Source organism: Dendrobates tinctorius, unplaced genomic scaffold (assembly GCF_039654945.1).
Source record: "Dendrobates tinctorius isolate UK_male_01 unplaced genomic scaffold, ASM3965494v1 ptg000134l, whole genome shotgun sequence".
NCBI classification, from domain to species: domain Eukaryota; kingdom Metazoa; phylum Chordata; class Amphibia; order Anura; family Dendrobatidae; genus Dendrobates; species Dendrobates tinctorius.
In genome coordinates this window covers 9,139,874-9,155,806 of record NW_027361802.1, presented here as the reverse complement: position 1 = coordinate 9,155,806, position 15,933 = coordinate 9,139,874, and the positions used below count along the sequence as shown (strand labels likewise).

Below are 15,933 nucleotides of genomic sequence, written 5' to 3'. Positions count from 1 at the left end.
TTTACGACCACTCTTTGGGTCCGATCACTAAGCCAGTTATGAATCCACCTAACAGTTGCCTTGTCCATTCCATACTTAGTCATTTTATCAATAAGGATTGTATGAGAGACTTTGTCAAATGCTTTGCTGAAGTCAAGATATACTATATCTACAGCATTTCCTTGATCCACCCAATCAGTGATACCGTCATAGAAGGAAATTAAGTTAGTCTGACATGACTTATTAGTTAGAAACCCATGCTGACTCTGTTTAATCACTTCATTCTTATCCAGGTATTGACATACATGTTGTTTAATAATTTGTTCAAAGATCTTTCCTGGTATAGAAGTCAGACTCACCGGCCTATAGTTGCCTGGGTCCACCTTCTTCCCCTTTTTGAAGATAGGAACAACATTTGCTCTTCTCCAGTCTTCTGGCACTTCTCCTGTTCTCCAAGAATTTTCAAAGATTATGGAGAGGGGTTCAAAAATTTCTTCTGCTATCTCCTTCAGTACTCTGGGGTGTAATTCATCTGGACCTGGAGATTTGAATTCATTTAGGTTAGCTAAGTGTTTCCTCACTATCTTTCTGTTTATAGATATCCTGGATTCTTCTATTCCCTTAATAGGACAGTGAATAACACTCGGTGATTCTGACATTATTTTCTTGTGACATATTGTACTGCATGTTAGTGGTAAAATTTCATTCAAATAACTTGTCTATTTGTGAAAAAAACAGAAATTTGGCGAAAATTTTGAAAATTTCGCAATTTTCCAACTTTGAATTTTTATGCTCTTAAATCACAGAGATACGGCACACAAAAAACTTAATAAGTAACATTTCCCACATATTTACTTTACATCAGCACAATTTTGGAACCAAAATTATTTTTTGTTAGGAAGTTATAAGGGTTAAAATTTGACCTGCGATTTCTCATTTTTGCAACACCATTTTATTTTTACGGACCACATCACATTTGAAGCCACTTTGAGGGGTCTATATGATAGAAAATACCCAAAAGTGACACCATTCTAAAAACTGCACCCCTTAAGGTGCTCAAAACCACATTCAAGAAGTTTATTAACCCTTCAGGTGCTTCACAGAAATTTTTTGAATATTTAAAAAAAATGAACATTCAACTTTTTTTCACAAAAAAAATACTTCAAGTTCAATTTTTTTTATTTTACCAAGGGTAGCAGTAGAAATTGGACTGCAAAAGTTATTGTGCAATTTGTTCTGAGTACGCTGATACCTGATATGTGGGGGGAACCACTGTTTCCGTGCATGGCAGAGCTCAGAAGGGAAGGAGCGCCGTTTGACTTTTTCAATGCAAAAGTGGCTGGAATTCAGATCGGATGCCATGTCACGTTTGGAGAGCCCCTGATGTACCTAAACAGTGGAGACCCCCGACAAGTGAACCCATTTTGGAAACTAGACCCCCCCCAAGGAACTTATCTAGATGTGTGGTGAGAACTTTGAACCCCCAAGGGCTTCACAGAAGTTTATAACGTACAGTCGTACAATTAAAAAATCATATTTTTTCCGCAAAAATGATCTTTTCACCCTCAATTCTTATTTTTCCAAGGGTAACAGGACCCTAAAAGTTGTTGTGCAATTTGTCCTGAGTACACTGATACCCCATATGTGGGTGTAAACGACTATTTGGGCGCATGGCAGAGCTCGGAAGGGAAGCAGCGCCATTTGACGTTTTTGGCTGGAATTGAGATCGGACACCATGTTGCGTTTGGAAAGCCCCTGATGTACCAAAACAGCGGAAACCCCCCCAAATGACACCATTTTGGAAACTAGATCCCCCAAGGAACTTATCTAGATGTGTGGTGAGCACTTTGAACCCCCCCAGTGCTTCACAGAAGTTTATAATGCCCGGGCGTGAAAATAAAAAAAATCGTATTTTTTCCACAAACATGATCATGTAGTCCCCAATTTTTTTATTTTCCCAAGGGTACCAGGAGAAATTGGACCCCAAAAGTTGTTGTCCAATTTGTCCTGAGTACACCGATACCCCATATGTGGGAGAAAACTACTGTATGGGCACACGTCGGGGCTCGGAAGGGAAGTAGTGACGTTATGGAATGCAGACTTTGATGGAATGGTCTGCGGGTGTCATGTTGCCTTTGGAGAGCCCCTGATGTACCTAAACAGTGGAAACCCCCCACAAATGACACCATTTTGGAAACTAGACCCCCTAACGAACTTATCTAGATGTGTGGTGAGCACTTTGAACCCCCAAGGGCTTCACAGAAGTTTATAATGCCCGGGCGTGAAAATAAAAAAATCATTTTTTTCCACAAAAATGATATTTTTGCCCCCAATTTTTTATTTTCCTAAGGGCAACAGGAGAAATTGGACCCCAAAAGTTGTTTTGCAATTTGTCCTGAGTAGGCTGATACCCCATATGTGGGGGTAAAACACTTTGAGTGCATGGCAGAGCTTGGAAAGGAAGGAGCACCATTTGACTTTTTCAACACAGAATTGGCTGGAATTGAGATCAGAAGCCATGTTGCGTTTGGAGAGCACCTGATGTACCCAAACAGTGGAAACTCCCCAATTCTAACTCCAACCCTAACCTCAACACACCCCTAACCCTAATCTCAGCCCTAACCCTAGCCCTAACCTTAACCCTAACCCTAATGGGAAAATGGAAATAAATACATTTTAATTTTATTATTTTTCCCTAACTAAGGGGGTGATAACGGGGGGGGTTTGATTTACTATTTATGGTGGGTTTTATGTTTGGCAGCTGTCACACACTAAAAGACGCTTTTTATTGTAAAAATAGTTTTTGCATCCCCACATATTGAGAGCTATAATTTTTCCATATTTTGACCCACCGAGTCATGTGAGGTGTTATTTTTTGCGGGACGAGTTGACATTTTTATTGGTATCATTTTCGGGTACGTGACATCTTTTGATCGCTTTTTATTCCGATTTTTGGGACGCAGAATGAACAAAAACCAGCGTTTCATGAATTTCTTTTGGGGGGTGCGTTTACACCGTTCTGCGTGCGGTAAAATTGATAAAGCCCTTTTATTCTTCGGGTCAGTACGGTTACAGCGATACCTCATTTATGTCATTTTTTTATGTTTTGGCGCTTTTATGCAATGAAAACAATTTTATATAAAAAATAATTATATTTGCATCGCTTTATTCTGCGAGCTATAACTTTTTTATTTTTTCGCTGATGTCGCTGTGTGGCAGCTCGTTTTTTGCGGGACAAGATGAAGTTTTCAGCGGTACCATGGTTATTTATATGCGTCTTTTTGATCGCGCGTTGTTGCACTTTTTGTTCGGCAGTATGATAATAAATCATTATTTTTTGCTTCGTTTTTTATTTTTTAAGGGGTTTGCTAAAGGGGTTAACTAATGGGACAGTTTTATAGGGCAGGTTCGTTACGGACGCGGCGATACCAAATATGTGCACTTTTATTGTTTGTTTTTTTTATTTCCAAAAAATGAATGTATTAGGAAATTTTTTTTTTTTTAAATTTATTTAGCGATTTTTTTTAACCCCTTCACGACCAATGACGCCACATAGGCGTCATGAAACCTGGTTCAAATCTGACCAGTGACGCCTATGTGGCGTCATGACTTCAAAGCCCCCCTGCGGGTCGGGTGACCGGGGTCACTGAAAGGTCACCCGACCCGCAGATACAGGGGGCTTTGTAATTCACCACAGGGGGCGTGGCTTCGCCCCCACGTGGCTACGATCGCTCTGATTGGCTGTTAAAAGTGAAACAGCCAATCAGAGCGATAGTAATATTTCATCAATGAAAATTGATGAAATATTACAATCCAGCCATGTCCGACGCTGCTGTAGCAGGACATGGCTGGAGACACCGATTCCACTCCCCCCCACCGGCGATCGCCCCCCCGCAACTGAATGACAGCGGCGATCTGCCGCCGCTGTCATCATCTGCCCCCCTCCCATTCCCTCTGCTCCCCGCCAGCCTCCGATCCCCCCCCCCTCACCCCCCCCCCGGTACCTCCTGAGTCCCCCCGTCCCTCCCGGTGTCCCTCGGGTCCGGATGATGGGCGCCGCCATCTTTGAAAATGGCGGGCGCATGCGCAGTGCGCCCGCCCGAATCTGCCGGCTGCAGATTCCATTCTTTCATTTTGATCACTCTCACAGTGATCAAAATGAAAGAAAAAGTAAATAAACCCCCCGATTATCACCCCCATAGGTAGGCATAACTAATAAAATAAAGAAAATATTTTTATTTTTCCATTAGGGTTAGGGTTAGGGTTGAAAAGAGGGTTAGGGTTGAAAAGAGGGTTAGGGTTAAAAAGAGGGTTAGGGTTAGGGTTGAAAAGAGGGTTAGGGTTGGAAAGAGGGTTAGGGTTGGAAAGAGGGTTAGGGTTGGAAAGAGGGTTAGGGTTAGGATTGGAAAGAGGGTTAGGGTTGGAAAGAGGGTTAGGGTTGGAAAGGGTTAGGGTTGGAAAGAGGGTTAGGGTTGGAATTAGGGTTAGGGCTGGAATTAGGGTTAGGCTTGTGGTTAGGGTTAGGGTTGGGATTAGGGTTCGGGGTCTGTTGGGGTTAGGGTTATGGTTAGGGTTGGAATTAGGGTTAGGGATGTGTTGGGGTTAGGGCTGTGGTTAGGGGTGTGTTGGGGTTAGGGCTGGAGTTAGAGTTGAGGGGTTTCCACTGTTTAGGCACATCAGGGGGTCACCAAACGCGACATGGTGCAACCATTGATTCCAGCCAATTTTGCGTTCAAAAAGTTAAACGGTGCTTCCTCCCTTCCAAGCCCTGACGTGTGCCCAAACAGTGGTTTACCCCAACATATGGGGTATCAGCGTACTCAGGAAAAATTGCACAACAACGTTGGGGGTCTAATTTCTCCTGGTACCCTAGGGAAAATAAAAAATTGGGGGCTAAAAAAATATTTTTGTGGAAAAAAAATTTTTTTTAATTTTCAAGTCTCTGCGTTATAAACTTCTGTGAAGCACTTGGGGGTCCAAAGTGCTCACCAGGCATCTAGATAAGTTACTTGGGAGGTCTAGTTTCCAAAATGGGGTCACTTGTGGGGGGTTTCTATTGTTTAGGCACATCAGGGGCTCTGCAAACGTAATGACGACCGCAGACCATTCCATCAAAGTCTGCATTTCAAAACGCCACTACTTCCATTCCGAGCCCTTACGTGTGCCCAAACAATAGTTCCCCCCCATATATGGGGCACCAGCGTACTCAGGACAAACTGTACAACAACTTTTGGGGTCCAATTTATCCTGCTACCCTTGTGAAAAAAAAAATTGCTGGCTAAAAATCATTTTTTTTGAGGAAAAAAAAATATTTTTTATTTTCACGTCTCTGCGTTATAAACTTCTGTGAAGCACTTGGGGGTTCAAGGTGCTCACCACACATCTAGATAAGTTCCTTAGGGGGTCTAGTTTCCAAAATGGGGTCACTTGTGGGGGGTTCCACAGTTTAGGTACATCAGGGGTTCTGCAAATGTAACATGATGCCCGCAGACCATTCCATCAAAGTCAGCATTTCATAATGTCACTACTTCCCTTCCGAGCCCCGACGTGTACCCAAACAGTGGTCATCCCCCACATATGGGGTATCAGCGTACTCAGGACAAACTGGACAACAAATTTTGGGGTCTAATTTATCCTGGTACCCTTGTGAAAATAAAAAATTGCGCACTAAAAAATAATTTTTTGAGGGAAAAAAATTTTTTTTTATTTTCACGGCTCTGCGTCATAAACTTTTGTGAAGCACTTGAGGGTTCAAGGTGCTCACTACACATCTAGATAAGTTCCTTAGGGGGTCTAGTTTCCAAAATGGGGTCATTTGTGGGGGAGCTCCAATGTTTAGGCACACAGGGGCTCTCCAAACACGACATGGTGTCCGCTAACGATTGGAAGTAATTTGCATTTCAAAAAGTCAAATGGCGCTCCTTCCCTTCTGAGCCCTGCCGTGTGCCCAAACAGTGGTTCCCCCCCACATATGGGGTACCAGCGTACTCAGGACAAACTGGACAACAAGATTTGTGGTCCAATTTCTCCTGTTAGCCTTGTGAAAATTAAAAATAGTGTGCTAAAAATCAATTTTGAGGAAAAAAAATTATTTTTTATTTTCACTGCTCTGTGTTATAAACTTTTGTGAAGCACTTGGGGGTTCAAAGTGCGCCCTACACGTCTAGATAAGTTCCTTAGGGGGTCTAGTTTCCAAAATGGGGTCACTTGTGGGGGAGCTCCAATGTTTATGTGCACAGGGGCTCTCCAAATGCGACATGGTGTCCAATAACGATTGGAGCTAATTTTCCATTCAAAAAGTCAAATGGTGCTCCTTGCCTTCCGGGCCATGCCGTGCACCCAAACAGTGGTTTATGACCACATATGAGGTATCTGTGCACTCAGGAGAAATTGCTCAACAAATTTTAGGATCCATTTTATCCTGTTGCCCATGTGAAAATGAAAAAACTGAGGCTAAAAGAAAATTTTTGTGAAAAAAAAGTATTTTTTTTTTTACAGATCAATTTGTGAAGTACCTGGGGGTTCAAAGTGATCACTATGCATCTAGATAAGTTCCTTGGGGGGTCTAGTTTCCAAAATGGGGTCACATGTGGAGGAGCTCCAATGTTTATGCACACAGGGGCTCTCCAAACACGACATGGCAACCGCTAAATATTCCAGCATATTTTCCATTCAAAAAGTCAAATGGCGCTCCTTCCCTTCTGAGCCGTGCCGTGCGCCCAAACAGTGGTTTATGACCACATATGAGGTATCGTTGTACTCAGGAGAAATTGCCCAACAAATTTTAGGATCCATTTTATCCTGTTTCCCATGTGAAAATGAAAAAATTGATGCTAAAAGAAAATTTTTGTTGGAAAAATTAAAATGTCCATTTTTTCTTTCCACATTGCTTTAGTTCCTGTGAAACACCTGAAAGGTTAATAATCTTCTTGAATGTAGTTTTGAGTAGCTTGAGGGGTGCAGTTTTTAGAATGGTGTAAATTTTGGGTATTTTCTGCCATATAGACCCCTCAAAGTGACTTCAAATGTGAGGTGGTCCCTAAAAAAAATGGTTTTGTAAATTTTATTGTAAAAATGAGAAATCGCTGGTCAACTTTTAACCCTTATAACTTCCTAACAAAAAAATATTTTGTTTCCAAAATTGTGCTGATGTAAAGTAGACATATGGGAAATGTTATTTATTAACTATTTTGTGTCACATAACTCTCTGGTTTAACAGAATAAAAATTCAAAATTTGAAAATTGCAAAATTTTCTAAATTTTCACCAAATTTCTGATTTTTTGACAAATAAAAGCAAAAATTATCAACCTAAATTTACCACTAACATGAAGCCCAATATGTCACGAAAAAACAGTCTCAGAATCGCTAGGATCCGTTGAAGCGTTCCTGAGTTATTACCTCATAAAGGGACACTGGTCAGAATTGCAAAAAATGGCCTGGTCATTAAGGTCAAAATAGGCTTGGTCATGAAGGGGTTAAATTATTTTACACTTTTTTTTAACCTTATTAGGTTGTCCCAGGGGGGACATCACTGTCCTGTGACAGATCGCTGATCTGTCACATCACAGATCACTGTGACAGATCAGCGATCTGTCACAGGCATAGACGCAGACTTCCTCATGCCTGCGCTTTGCAGGCACTGAGGAAGTCCGCTCTCTGCAGGCCCCCGAAGGTCCCCGTCGCCACATTGGATCCGGGGACCTGCAGGGATGGAGCCCCCCGCAGCGCTGCACATTGCACTGCTGTGGGGGGCTCAGGGAAGCACGGAGGAAGCCCCCTCCCTGCCGATGCTTCCCTTTAACCCCCGGGTCACCGCGATCATGTTTGATCGCGGTGTGCAAGGGGTTAACGTGTCGGGGGCCGTCCGTGACCACCCCTGACACATTGTGCCGGGTGTCAGCTGTGATAATCAGCTGACACCCGGCCACGATCAGCGGCGCTTACCACGTGAGCGCCGCTGATCTCACTAGACGTACTATTCCGTCCTTGGGACTTAGGTCCCAGGTCACATGGACGGAATAGTACGTCCATTGTAGGAAAGGGGTTAAAGGGAATCTATCTTCAGAAAATGACCTATTGTTTAAATTAGATTTTGTGTTTAATGGTTTTTCTTTTAAAATGTTGACAAATTTTTTTTTTTCTAAAAAATAAATGAAAAATAGGAATCTTGCAATTTTCACACTGGCGAGCAAGGCTTTTTTAAACTAATGGGCCTTTTACACCGATTTTGTGACGCACAGCGACATCGCTAGCGATCTCGCTTTGTGTAACACGTACCTGCGACGGCCCCCCCCCCGCTGGATATCGCTGACCGCGCCCGAATGTCCTGGGCTATTTTTTCCTCATTGGCGTCCCGCTGGCGCCGACTAGCGACGCATGGACGCGGGCGGAAGTCGTCATCATCGCTGCGGTGTGACAGATAAGAGCGACCGCCGACGGGTCACTTATTGCTGCTCCGTCACTGGTGAGATCTGCCTCTTTGGCAGCTCACTATCAACCATTTAGCGATGTACCAGCGATCCTGAACGGGTCATATCATTGTCAGGATCGCTGGTGCATCGCTAAATGTAACGGGACCCTAACTCCCTGCTGCATCAGGAAATAACTTGCGTTAGCCATAATGAACAGAGTCTGACCCTATCTTTTGTATTAAAGTGTTTAATGAGTGCATGCAAAAGTCATTGTGACGGGAGAGGGGGGCATGGTCAGCTGTGATATCGCCTGTTGTGATTGGTGGATCCTGTGTTATCAGCTGTGTATACAGGAAGTGTTATCAGTCATTGAAATCCTGTCTCTAAGGGTACTGTGACACTTAGCGATGTACCAGCGATCCCGTCCAGTGATATGACGCGGTCAGGATCGCTGGTACATCGCTAAGTGGTCGCTAGTGAGCTGCCACACAGGCAGATCTCACCAGCGACATCGCAGGGGACGGGGGTCGCTACTTACCTGTCAGACGCGGCGATCCTGCGTCCTCCCGCCCGGCTACACGCGTCGCTCGTCATCACAGCAGGAAGCGCCGCAGGAAGCAGACGACGAGAAACAGTCCTGGACATTTTCGCGCGATCAGCGATGACCAACGGGGGAGCCGGTTGTAGGTAAGTATCAGACACAGCGAAATCGCTAGCAATATTGCTATAACGTCACTAGTTATAGCAATATTGCTAGCGATATCTCTTAGTGTGACATGCCCTTAAAGAAAAGGTTTCAGCAAGGTTCCTTATCATCAAAGGACAGGAAGTATGAGTCTCCAAAACCCTAATGGCCAGCTTGAAACTTGCAAGATTACTATTTTTTTTGTAGGAAATATCTTGAATAAAAAACTGCCAAATTTGAAAAGAAACAAAAAACCTATAATATGTAAACCGGATTTAAACAATAGATGATTTTCTAATGATAGATTCCCTAAAAGAAGCAAATATGGGTTTGACATTTGGCTTGGGTCTTCACTAGCCTACCAAGAGCTATGACCTAATCTAAATCCTTATTGTCTGATAACTCATTTGGGCTTTGATGAACAAGAATTCTTGTAGTAGTAGGTTCTACAGTCTAATAGGTTCCCTTTCCATGATGGTAAGTGCACATCACATCTTTTTTAGATGGACTATGCACCGCAAAAGAACCCCATAAAATGGACATAGTACACAGAAATATCAAAACAACATTGTTGTGCGCATGTACAATCTTTTGTCACTTTTTTAATCGCTTCAGGGTGCTGAAACCCTAAAGTGGTTAAAAAAGTGACATGCTCATTTTTTGGGCGGTTTCCCCTGGGAAGCCACCTGCGCTCCATGCTGAGAGTATAGAGCGAAAGCCGGCAGCAGAGCTACCGCAAGAATGCTGGCAAAGATCACAATTGAAACCGCTACAGAAAAAAGCCAGCATTTTCCTGAAGCTGCTTGGCCTGGGAAAACTCGGCAGGTCTAATCGACAGCATGTGTTATAATGTTTTATTATTAGAGATAGCAATTCAGTACTGTTCTTGTTTTCACACCTCCATGGTACTTTATTTTTTATCTCCACAGATACATATGAAGACAATGCCAGCCGCTATGTACCGACTGCTGACCGCACAGGAGCAACCAGTTTACATCTGATAGCCTCTCTGCTGCTTCACAACATGCATGGAGGACAGTTCGCCTCACTTGTGGTTGTTTTCCTAGTGCTGCCTTTGTGTCTGCAGAAACATCTCCAGGAACATTACTTGTTTTCATTTTTGTCCAAATTCTTGATGCCCATGAAATGATTATTTTTCAAAATGTCATGACTTCAAAGGCAACATTTTCCACTGATGACTAATCTGACACATTTTCCCAGTCAGGAAGACACCTTGCAGCTTTTGTATAGAGTGTCTTTGAGCCTCACAAGATCCCGTGCCTAAAGCTGGCTCTTAAGGTGTCCGTCCAGAAACGCTATCCAGCAACTGTTGATTGGGCTCACTTGATTGACACTATACCCTTGTTTCATGCACTTACAGCTCTAACACTTAAAAATGGCCAGTTCTTAATATCATATGTTACGAAAAAGCCCTAATGCATGTGTCACGGTAATAAAGTAGCAGGACTGAACCTTAGTTACAACTCGGCTGTGCATGAAGCTCTGGGACACCTTGAATTTACCAGTTATACTATGTGTGCTTCTGTGACGTGTTCACTGTATCAAAGCACTGTTGAGACTCACTGGAGAACTTGCAATATGATTAAGTAAGAGATGGCGTTCTACTAGTAACTAGATGTGGATGTTAAATAATGCTGCAATGAATCGACCACAATCTACTGTTCTTCAATATATAATTCTACCTTAAATTATTTCATACAAGGTGTGAAAATGTTGCAACCTGGCTCCGCTAGTTTACTGTATATTGCTCAGAAGATATATTCCAATTATCAGACGTGGCTTATTTGCACAATAACTTGTATCCATGTAGTGGATAGTTGCAGCTAAAAAGACCATAGTTGGGAGATGTGACCTCCACAGACTTGGTTTTACAGTATATATAGAGACCATTTCATTCGGCTGGCATTCTTCTTACTCATTCTTGTGTTGCAAATGTTAACTCCCCCATGCACTTAAAGATCACTTTGCCATGTGTGGTTTTCATTCTTTCCTCTGTTCACCAAGTTTTTCCACAATGTTCCATCCTAATTTCGGTGAGGTATTATGGCCCGTTTTGAACATCTTTGTTCATCGATGCAAACTTGGGCAATCTTACTTTATTTCCGATCAAGCAGTGACCTCCGTAAGAAATTCTCAGATGTAAATTATGTCTACACTGAACAACATCATATCCATAAATATTGTAATGTCGTGTACCGGGACATCAACTCAGCATTTTATGTGCAGTTAAGCCCTACAATTGCTGCTGATTAAATATCCATCAAAGCGTCAAATGCTCAGTTTCGGAAAAGATGCCAGATGTAACAAATCAGATCTGGATGGTTGTTACAATATTTAGAATTTGTTTACTTTCTACAATTACTTAGGGGAAGGAGAAGGGCTAGTACACGGACTAGTGACATGACATGCTGGCCTCATATGTAGACCCCCTTTTTCAATGGGCTGATCTATTGACCAGGCCTGATGGCTGAGACTACAGATGACTGTTAGATTAGAACCTGTATGTCTTTACACACATATATAAATCCCAACATTATTCTTATCCAGAACTACACTGTTTGTTTAGATATAGCAAGGGATCATTCCTAGCAACTTGATGTTTTCTAGGTGTCATCATCTGGTGTTTCCAAACCATGTAGCCATTTTTGGAACCATGGTGGTGGGCAGTGCAATGTGAAGATTAATTCACCTGGAAATTTACTTCGCAAACATAAGCAGCAGGGCTCAAAGTAAACCTTATTTATACCAGCTGGATTATTAATATTGACCGTGAGGGTCATTCTGCGACAACATATTGACAGATACCGGTATTGGTATTATAGATGTATGGCCAGTACAAGGTAATGTAGACTCCGTACAGTTCGAGACTAGAGAGATGACAGCTTCCAGCTAAGTGTTTACACAGTTTGATTTACAATGTCTATACTTTACTGACTTGTGCTACTATGTGTGTCCAAATAACACTTCTTGGCGGAGTTACAGGATCTTTCCTCTTAAGTCCTCCCAAGTTTGATAGGACATGTTTACATAAACATGATGGAGATGTTTTTTGTCCCTCTTAAGTAACTCTAGTTGGTCGCTTTCAGGCGTGAAATGTATCGCTAAATAGTCCCAATGTTATGTTATGAAAGACTAAAAAGAGCAAATTTAATATTTAAAACTGAAGCAGATAGTTGGTTCAACCCGAAGAGAACCAAGCTAATATCATGCAATTAATATTTATATTGTGATGTAGATACTTGTGTTCCGCTGTATAACAGGGTTTATTAATAAGGTGATTTATTAGTTTCTTAGCGAGATGAAACTTCTGTGAGAGCTTTGATATGAAAAAAATTGGGAATGTATTTATTTATTTATTAGGGTATATGGTGTGTTCTGAAATAATTCATTTTTGTGTTCATCTAAGGCTGGATTTACATAGTGTTCTCTCCTACATTTAATGGCTCTGTCAAGACTTACTGTATGTCCAAATTCCCCCAAAACAGGATTCGGATGTATGCATCGAGGGGACCATTGAGTATAATGATGCAGATGGAGTCACTGTGTGCTCTATTGTGCCTCATTTTTGGCCATATGCGACTATTGGAGACGGTCACTAGACGTAGTCATTTTACGGGAGTGTTCAGACATAAGTTCTGATGGTACCACTGAACATGGGGAAAAACGCTATGTGAACCCAACCCAGGACACTTGGCGCAATCTGGCAGTGACCCAGATAATAATGTGCAATAATATTAGAAGATTATCAAGAGTAGTTTGGACAAACTTAAAGTTTAAAGCTAAGGCCCACTCCAGTATACATATAATATGTCAGTCGGCCAGACAATGCTTTGGCACCTATTCCTGCCGACTCTCCCATACACAGGAGCGAAGCGCTCATTGGCCAAGCACTCCTGTGTTCTCTGAGATAGCCATTGTCAGACATATCTGGCAGTGGCTTATCGCCAGGAGATACTATGATCGATATATGCCAGAGCTTTATCTATTAAATTCTGTGGGGCTCCCATACTCATAACCCGGCCATATCGGCAGGTACAACCGTCATTAGTCTAGTGTGTATGGGGGCTTAAGTTCCCATGATGAGAATTTGGTGCATTTTTTCCACTTCGTATTTTCATATGCAAAAAATGTGTATTACGGGTTATGTAACTCATGTGCACCGTGCTGTTTTTTAACACATCGTAAATTGACCTATGGTGCGTTTTTTTGTTTTTTTTAAAATCTTCAGTTTGTCAATTTCTTTTTGGCTAAATATGTGTTTTAATTAGATTTTCCCCATATACTTGAATCTAAAAGCCCATACGTGTCTTAGTTCCTACAGAGAAACTGTAAAATCACATTTAATCCACACATGACTTTATCAATTACGTATTATCAAGGCCAAATAACTCGGCATATAGGAAGTAATTTGCATAAAACATGACATACCAAAGTGAATGTGTATTAAAACTGACAAAAAAATGCAATTAACAAACGCAAGTAGTCTAAACGGGCTAATTCTTGCCACATCAAAAATGCCCCAAATGCTCACCTTGGGAACTTAGCCCAGGAAACATCTGCAGCCTCGCTGTTGTTGGCCATTGCAGACCAACAAGTTCCCTTTAAGGCTAGATAAGAAAGCTGCAATTGTGTCGGAATAAAAAAACCATTCAAGAAATAACAAATATTTTGACTGAGGATAACTTAGAGAAAAGCACTTCATATTGAAAGGTTTTATTATTTCTGGTGCTAGTATTATCTACAAAATAAATATGATTGTAAAACTTTGTCGCAAAAAATCCATTTAATTCTGAATCTAGATTAAGGGTATATATGCTCAACAAAATGATTCTAAAATATTCCGTGCCCTTGATATTTAAATGAAAAAATCATAGATAATTTGGCTATTTATTGTGCTGTATTATGGCCAAAGATACCGTGGCTGCGTGAGACAAGATAGGCAGGGTGCTGTGTTATGATTGTTGCGATATCAAGTGTCCAGCGTGGCTCTCAACGGTAGGCTACAATTAAGTTCTGGGTTTCCAACGTGCACATGATTGTAAGAAGCTAGAATTGTAGTCTTTATTGTATACATTGCTCATGTCATAATTTTGTCTGGAACGTTGTGCAATATCTGATATCTAACGCCATGTTATCTACACAGAGCGAGTAGGAATGTATTTAGTAATATATTTATAACTAAGGCAGAAATACATTGTTTTGAGTCTAATTTCTGGCATATAAAATCACAAAAGATAAGGTGGTGTAGCCGAAAAACCCACGTGACTTAATCTCTTACCTTTCAGCATCAAATATGTTCATATTATGAGGATTTGCCACATTTGCGGCAAGTGTGGCAGCTAATACCATTTGCCCTTGATAAAGTTTATACCACTAACAACACGCTGGCCATTTTTTGCTTTGTAATAGTCCAATAGAAGAGCACAAGTGTCTTAAGATCCTCACCGAGAAGCACAGTGCTGCACACATCACAGCCCATCTATATAACGTTGCAATAGCTCATTTCCACTATATATATATATATATATATATATATATATATATTTTATTTTTTTTTTGACCATTTCTCCGTGAACCTCTTTTTACAACACGCACTGCTGTCTTACTCATATTTTTTAAAAGCTGAAAAAATTAAAATGTTCTCCTAGGAAAATTAACGTTACTTAGATATCCTAATAATTCTTTTAAGTTTTGGTAATTATTTGATTTGTTTGATTACTTTTACAAATCACAGCTGTGTCGACGGACGTTTTGTACATACCTAGCAGAGTACTTAGAATATGCAGTTGTACTATTGTTCTGTAAAGAGGGTGGAATAGAAATTATTGTAAATCGCTGGGAAAGTATAGTAATGTATTTGTAACAATATTGTTCTTTGTAAGCAGCAAACCTAAAAGGAATCAATGTGAGCCTGAAATGTTGATACTGCACATCTACTGAATGTAACTCCTCTGACGGCTTTGTCACAGATCCCTGACCCCTTTTTATCTGTGATGCAACCGTTCCATTGATTCTCGAGCTACTTTGTTGTGGTGTTTGTACTCTGCTATGTATCTTTTATTTACTGAGCGCTTGCTGATGTCTGTAACATTTGCAACAACAACTATAGTAATAATACTAATAATAAAAAAGATGAGTACAAGTAACAGTGGTCAGAATTACTGGGATCCTTGTGTGTTGTGCCTTCTTTTATTGTATGAGTGGGCCGAGGTGCTCTATATATACTTTTAAAATGAGATTCTTTCCAGCCTCTAAAAGCATATTTAGGTGAAACGGCGGTCCTGCTGGTGAAGTCCGATGTGTGCTGCTGCTGTAGCGTGAGCTAAGGCTTTGGGGACTTGCAATATCTGGCCCGGTTATTGTTTCTGCTTAACTGACTAGCATTTGCCAGACCACTGGAGCATTAGGAAATTGCAGCACATCATTAGAATCCTGGTATGCTTACTGCAAAGCCTTGATTACAATTACTGCACTATATTTGTGGTCAGTCATTTATTTTCCAGAAAGTAAGACCGTGTATATATATATATATATATATATATATATATATATATATATATATATATGGAGTGTAGAATGCTTATGCTGGTGGGAGTTCGGGCCACCTGTAGGAGAAAAGAACAGCGTCTTCCTCATTATCGGTCATGTCTCTGGAGACAAAAGATGAGATGCACAGGTTTATATCACCAGAGGAGAAGGGGGATTAAGCCAAGCTGAAATGCATCAACAGATAATGGATTGACAGCTTTCTAGTCATATCTAGACTGCAGATCAGCTCTTTTACAGAGGCTGTAAACCAAATGTGTAACCTGAAAAAATGTATACTACTGCAAATG

The 15,933-nt window shown here is 41.2% G+C and overlaps 1 protein-coding gene across 4 annotated transcripts in view; it reads left to right on the top strand.

The window, feature by feature from the left end:
* The window catches only part of APBA1 (amyloid beta precursor protein binding family A member 1), a 285,201-nt gene extending 269,958 nt beyond the window's left edge, over window positions 1-15,243 (top strand). For all 4 annotated transcript variants that reach the window (XM_073543715.1, XM_073543716.1, XM_073543714.1 and 1 more), the window contains one exon: window positions 10,006-15,243. In XM_073543715.1, coding sequence (XP_073399816.1) covers window positions 10,006-10,077 — 72 coding nt within the window. In that variant the 3' untranslated portion in view covers window positions 10,078-15,243. The remainder of the gene's footprint in view (window positions 1-10,005) is intronic.
* Window positions 15,244-15,933: the final 690 nt, after the last annotated feature.